General features: G+C 37.4%; 2 protein-coding genes across 2 annotated transcripts; both read right to left on the bottom strand.

The window, feature by feature from the left end:
• Window positions 1-1,587: 1,587 nt before the first annotated feature.
• Window positions 1,588-2,025, bottom strand: LOC145815391 (uncharacterized). Its single transcript, XM_082912040.1, has one exon. The coding sequence runs from the start codon at window positions 2,023-2,025 to the stop codon at window positions 1,588-1,590; it is 438 nt and encodes a 145-aa protein (XP_082768166.1).
• Window positions 2,026-5,807: 3,782 nt separating this feature from the next.
• On the bottom strand, window positions 5,808-6,659 carry LOC114264829 (uncharacterized). The gene has a single exon (XM_028205547.2). The coding sequence runs from the start codon at window positions 6,657-6,659 to the stop codon at window positions 5,808-5,810; it is 852 nt and encodes a 283-aa protein (XP_028061348.2).
• Window positions 6,660-7,138: the final 479 nt, after the last annotated feature.

Genomic DNA, 7,138 nt, shown 5'->3' with positions numbered 1-7,138 from the left:
ATCAACCGTCAAATTCCATGACACATTCCATTGATTAGTTTCCGTTTGCCTAATCATCATGCATTGTCTACAACAATCACAACTATCCTCTACCGATAGCCCAAAGCAGTTATTTCTAAACAGAAAATAAATGCACAATGGATATTCAATCAACATTTCATTTCCTCATTTCTCACAATTAATTATCCCAATTAATTAAACAATGTAATTTGGTCAATTTTCCATAATTAACATTTCAACCCTTAGGTCCCATTTTCATCAATGATTTAACATTTATTCTATTTCTCTATGCCAAACATGCATCTAGGTTTATTATGAATAAAACCCCAACTTTTGTAAAATAACACAAAAGCCCCAAACTTTCACAAAATTACCCAACCAACCCCAACATCTCAAAATACTAAAATTTAAAGACAAAACCCATAGAGAGGAGTAGGATATCCCTACCTCGAAGTTTAAGCCAAAAAGGAGATGAAGACTCGAAGATCAACGTGCTCCAAATCCAAACTTTTTCAGATTAAATCAAAGCTCTCAACGCCCTCTATCTTTTTAACAAAAGCCCTAGGCTAGATTCACACTCTAGGGAGATCAATTCTTAGAGAGAGTGTAAGTTTAGAGAGAGAGAGTCTCGGATCTAGGGTTTGATCAAAAAGAAAGTGAAAAAGTGATGTTCAAAAACGCTACTGCCCGCTGATATAAAACACGCTCGCTCGAGCGAAGCCTTTGTCGCTTGAGCGACCAGACACAGAAAACTCTCGCTCGAGCCAAAAACTCAAAAGTGCGCTCGAGCGAAAGAATTCTCGCTCGAGCCAACAATTCAAACCCTCAGGTCTGCAACCAGAAGCACGCTCGAGCGACAGACCTCTCGCTCGAGCGAAGAACAAACCAGACCGCTCGAGCCAAGAAAAGCTCGCTCGAGCCAAGAAATACAACTCTCAGGTCCAGAACCAGACGCCATCGCTCGCTCGAGCGAAGCCACTCTGGCTCGACCCACCAGACACGAACTCAACTCTCGCTCGAGCAACCAACTCCTCGCTCGAGCGAAGGTTTAAAAATCTGGGCAGCAACACTAGGCTCCCAAACACAACCAACCTGAAACAAACCTGCCCAACACATCCTATAACTCAATATACCAGGTAAAAAGGATGTAAATAAGATAATAAACAACTACCAACATCCACGGACACATGTCCGGATCACTGTACAACAAGGGTAAACCCGGGATCGCTATACAAAGCTTTATCATATACACCATTTTTTATTTGCCTGATAATCTCACACAAAACATAATAAAGCAACAAAAACTTCTTTACCTTTCCAAGATAAGAAGTTAGATCAATTTATAGAAGATGAAACTCGTTAGGCAAGTGGCTTGGAGGAGAAGACACTTAGCGGATAAGAATAAGAAAGGAAATTGGTGAGCAATTTCCTTGGAAGACTTGAGAAAAAAACTTGAAAGACTTGGAAGACTTGTCATGGAAGACTTGGAAGACTTGTCTTGGAAACTTGGTGGGCAAGTTTCTTGGAGGAAAAGAAAGGATTAACAAGTTATTTGGAGCCCAATCACATAATGTAATCTATAACACATTATAATATTAAAATATTTGCTAACACAAAGTATCCGTGGAAGTCATTTGCATCATTTTTCCTGCGCAGTGTTGAGAGAAGGTCTTGCACTTCTTGCTTCGTCTGTGAAAAGACATCTTTAGCAGTGGAACACGCATCTAAGAGCCTTAGATATCCGTCCACCACCTTATCAACAAATTTCTTATTGTGCTCTCGGGTCAAGGTTTGTTCAATGTGCGGTAGTAGAAGCAAATCACTGACACAATCATGCAAGTCTTCAAGGCTGCTCAATCTGTTGTTTATTGATGGCAATGAAGAAGAAGTAGCTTCATGATCAGGAGCCCTTATCCTACACAACTGCTCATTGAATTCAGGAATAAGAGAATAAGATGATATAGGGGAAAAACTGACTGAGCAAGCATGGTAATGGGTTTTAGATCTTGAAGAAGAGAAAGTCATACTCTCTTTCAATGGGAATCCAAAGCAATTGAAAGTTGTAAGTTGTGACCTTTCTCTAGGGCATATGCTCAATGTATATCATGGCATGAAAGAGGGATAAGGAATCTCATCCTATTCAATCATGGATGAGGAGCAATGTAGCACCTATATCCTTCAAAGCTTATGGGAAAGTGTATTCAAATCCTTTATTTTTATTTTGGAAATCTTTGGTGTTGTTATGGGTAATCTGATTTAAACTTGTTGGGTTTGGTTGTTCGCACTTATTCTTGTCAAAAGTTCCTTAGAGACTTAAAAATTCTATTCTAGGGTTGACACCAGCCTTCCTAAGGATCGACCCTTACCTGTTGGTGAAGTTTCTGGAAGTGTTGCTAGAAAATAGGGTAGACACCAGACTAAGGAGGATCGACCCTCTTATGTCTGTGTGTTAGTTGCTGGAAAATAGAGTAGACACCAGACTGGGGAGGGTTAACCCTCTTATGTCTGTGTGTTAGTTGCTGGAAAATAGGGTAGACCCCCTCCTGTCTAAGGATCAACCCCCTTTGCTTGTGCAGATTGTCTTTTCTACCTAAAGGGTCGACTCCCATGCTCAAAGGATCGACCGTTGTGTAGATTTTTTAGGTCCGAATGGCCCCTATCTAAGGGGGTTTTTGGGCCTATTATTTTATTTGACCTTAAGGCTATTCCTTACTACTATAAATAGACCCAAACCATTTTTCTCTCATGATTTTCCTTCCCTTTTTCCTCTTAAACCGTGATTTTTCTCTTCTCTCTCTAAAACTCAAACTTTTTCACTTAAATCTCTAGATCTACTCATCTAGAGTGATCTTTTCACCTTGCTCCTTTGAGATTAAGTATAGAGCTTGTCAAGGACTTCATTTTGATCGAGGCAAAACGTGGTTTCGTCACCACCGACTTTTGAGCTTTCCCTCTTCTCTCTCATCTAAGCTTGAGGTAAGGATATTCTACTCTTTAATATGGGTTTTAACCTAGATATTTGTTATTTTGCATAAATGGTGGGATTTTGGAAGATTTGGGTGAAATTAGGGTTTGGGTTTAAATTTTGAAATAGGGGTTTCCAATATTTGGCTTCATATATGTAGATGAGGGCTTGATTATGGTATTATAAGAAGATAAATTGTGAGATTGGGTCTTGGGGATGATATTGGGAAAAAGGAAAGGTTTTGCCCTAATTTGTGTTAAATGACTATTTTGAATAAATAATGAAATTGACATGGGAAATATGAAATTGGAAGGGTGTATGATTGAATGGTGTAGTTGGATCTGTTAAATCACTCACCTACGGAAATTTGATAAATTATCTGTTTGATAGATTGTATATCTATTTAGAAATATCTGTTTTGGGCTATTAGTGGAGGATAGCTATGATTGTTGTAGAAATTGCATGTGGATTAGGTGAATTGAAACTAATTAATTGAATTATGTCATTGAATATGTCGGTTTGATTAAACCATTGAATATGTGATTTGATTAGTCATTGTATATGACAACGTGTTTAAATACATTGTATATGTATCATTGTTTGGGAGGAGATAGGGGATGGACTCCATTGATAATTAAGTTGGCCGGAGTATCCAGGGTGAAAGTCCCGAAATCTTATATATTTATGAGTGCCGGTTCCCTCGAACGTGGTTCCGTAAAATGGCAAGAAATAGAAGTGTTGGATTTGATGAATATATTGAATTGTGGACCATTGAGTTGTAGTCTCATATTGGTTGTGTGATAATAATGAACTTGGGTTAATTGATTTACCTGAAATGGAAGCATGGAAATAAATTGAGATATTGGTTATCTATATTGAATGACCTTGAAAAGAATATATGTTGGTTAAGAATGTTGCACATTTATCTGATGCTCATATTTTAGTTAATTCTCATATATTGTTTAGCATATCTCTACTGGGCTTTGGCTCGCCCTACTTGGGAAACCATTTTCAGGTACAGGTGACATGCCACCTCCGAGGACATAGCTTGGGAGGCTTAGGGGCTGAAGGCTCCACTTTTGTGATTTCGTTTTTGTGTTGAATGTTTATTCAAGCTGAGGGCATTATGTGTATCGAGCTAGGACTCTTCTTTGTTGTAACCAAGTGAAGTCTTGGAAAAATGTAAGCCCGTAGGACACTTATTCTATTGTTAACATTTAGAGTTACATATTATAGTTTCAGGATGAACATTTACGAAAGTGTAATGCATGTAATATCTTTTGTAATATTAACTCTGATGAATGAAAATACAGCATTTCTATCATGTCTATAGATCTCGTGAATGGTTGACTTATATAATATTTTGAGGGCGTTACAAGCAACATGATTTTGATTTGGATCTAAGTAGTATCGTGGCGATGTTTACGCAATGTCTTCCTCCCAACCACACCACTTGTGTTTTTCAGCTTGGAACATTACCGGTGTGCATTAACACTCAGTCTACTCTGTTTTGTGGATGTGTATGCGCTTCTGAATCAATTATTTGAAGGATTAGTCGATCAATCAAGGCAGATGAGTAAGGCACGTGGTTGTTGTAGAAGAGGTCGGCAAGATCCGCACTCATCTTCACCATGTCTTCCCATACAATAATGGAGGAAGAAGATGGCATGAGGCCTATGGATCAGTGGTATAAACTAAATCAGTGTCCCCCTAACAGAAAGACAGCCAGCCAGCACAATTTTCATTGCTCCAAGTGTGCGAGTTTTGAAATTTCCATGTTAAACTAATTATAATTTAGATCAGATTTGAAATCATATCCTGACAAAATTTGAACCTTGACAACTTTAATTTTGTTTCACTATTATATGAACTCTTGTGCAGCCTTAATTATATCAAAATTAATATATTTACAAGCTTCACAAGTCCATGTACAAAATTAACAGAAGCAATTAAACTAATGTTGCTGCAGTAGAACATTGTACAGTCGTTGAGATTGGGTAAATGATACTCACATGATTGTTGTACAAGAGGCTCATCTGCACACAACTTTGCCATTAGTTTTCATAATGTAGGAAAATTGGTATGATTTGATTAATATTGTATAATCCAAATCAGAGTGTGCCGAAACAGAAAGATAAGATAGCACACTCTTCATTGCTTATAGCATGTTGATTAGATTCAAAATTTCCATGTGAATCTCATGATTTTTTTTATTAAATCACTTCCCTAGGCAATTGGAATCTTGACTGCTTTGGTATCATTAAAAAACATACACTCCTCATGTGGCCTTGACAAATTGGATTCCAATATATATGTTTAAATTTGTAAATTAAAAAAAAAAAAAAAAAAAAAAAAGAACTTAAAGAGTGTTTTTTTTCATTAGAAAAAGGATACCTGTTGAACACAATGAGTGACCACCTCAAAAAAATTGACCAATCTACTCAAATTGTTCACTTGCCAGTTACCAGAGGTCAGTCCAAAACTTGTAAGACTCATTCACTTGAAACACAGATGATTTTACATGCAAAACCATCTTATTCTTTTGAGGGAACCCGAAAAAAGAAAAGAAAGACCATGTATATAAGATGAAATATTGAAGAGGCTTAGAGATGGGATTGGCATGTTAAAAGTTTTTCTTCCATTTCCAACCAACTGATTGAATGCTCTAAAATGAGGAAAAGAGCAACATTGCATCAAAAATTGTAACAAGTGTTTTGGTTTATAATTAAGAGAGTAAAATGACTAGTGTATTTCTCATTTACAAGTATATAGATAATCAGATGGCTTTTCTCTGAGTAACAAAATTTTTGAAGCACAAGGCTATGCATCATGATTTTCTCAACTAGTGGTTGTTAAGAATGTTGAGGAGCGAAACTCTAGTTTTGATTAAACGCCTAAACAAGCACTCTAATCTGTCTTCGATATCTTGAATGCTTGATTCCATCTTCCCCAATTGATTTTGTATGCTATCAAATTTCCCTGCCTTCAATGCACCATCAACCTTCTCAAACTCATTCACATTTGTTTCTTCATCTTGGCATGAAACACTCTTGTGCTGGATTAGCTTGGAAACCAAAGACCAACCGCTTTGCCTTGATTGCACACCAACATAGGATAACAAGGATTCAAACACAGCAAGAGTGGCTGCTTCAACCTCTTTTAACATGCTAAAAATGACCACAGTTTCGTTGTCTTTGTCCTTGGGAAGGAGGGTACTTTTATTCTTGATACTTTTCAAATCCTTCAAGGAATTCTGGATAGTTCTCTTCACCATCTTTCTAGAGGCTAAGTATCCGTGGAAGTCATTTGCATCCCTTTTCCTTCGCAGCATTGAGAGAAGGTCTTGCACATCTTGCTTCGTCTGTGAGAATACGTCTTTGGCAGTGGAACACACATCCAAGAGCCTTAGATATCCATCAACCACCTCATCAACAAATTTCTCATTGTGCTCTCGGGCCAAGGCTTGTTCAATATGTGGCAGTAGAAGCAAATCACCGACACAATCATGCAAATCTTGAAGGCCACTCAATCTGTTGTTTATTGACGGCAATGAAGAAGAGGTAGCTTCATGATCAGGAGCTCTTATTCTACTCAGCTGCTCATCGAATTCAGGAGTGAGTGGATGAGATGTAGAAGGTAAGCTGACAGATCGAGCATGGTGACGAGTTTTTGATCTCAAAGGAGAGGAAGCCATTTTTCTTTGAAATTAGGATTAAGGCTTTAGCAGTGAAATGTGCAATTCAATTTTGCAATATTGTGTTCCTTCCTTGGCATATATATATATATATACACACAATATATATCACGATGGGAAGGAAACATAAGGAATCCTTCCTCTTCAATTATAAGTGCTCTCTGTTGGCAATGTTTCTGCAATGTCTCCTCCCAAGTCTTTTTTAAGTTGGAAAATCACATGCATATCTTAATATAATATTGTTCCATGCAATAAGTTACAAAATGGTCCATATTTAAATATGCAACGCACGAGTGGCATTGACGCAATGTCTCCTCTTGCAAGAAAATGCCAGAGCAGCCATTAATCTTTCTCTTCTGCTCTAATCTTATCAACGTGCAAGCAAGCAAGCGTGCATGTTCATGTGTGTGCATCTTCTATGTACATTTTATTTTTCTTTCCTTTTTTTTTTTTTTTTTTTTGTTTTTTTGTTTTTTGAC

Source organism: Camellia sinensis, unplaced genomic scaffold (genome assembly GCF_055761805.1).
Source record: "Camellia sinensis isolate YWXY unplaced genomic scaffold, ASM5576180v1 Unanchor2, whole genome shotgun sequence".
Taxonomy (NCBI): Eukaryota; Viridiplantae; Streptophyta; class Magnoliopsida; order Ericales; family Theaceae; genus Camellia; species Camellia sinensis.
The sequence above is the reverse complement of the archived record's forward strand: the minus strand, read 5'-3'. Positions and strand labels throughout refer to the sequence as shown.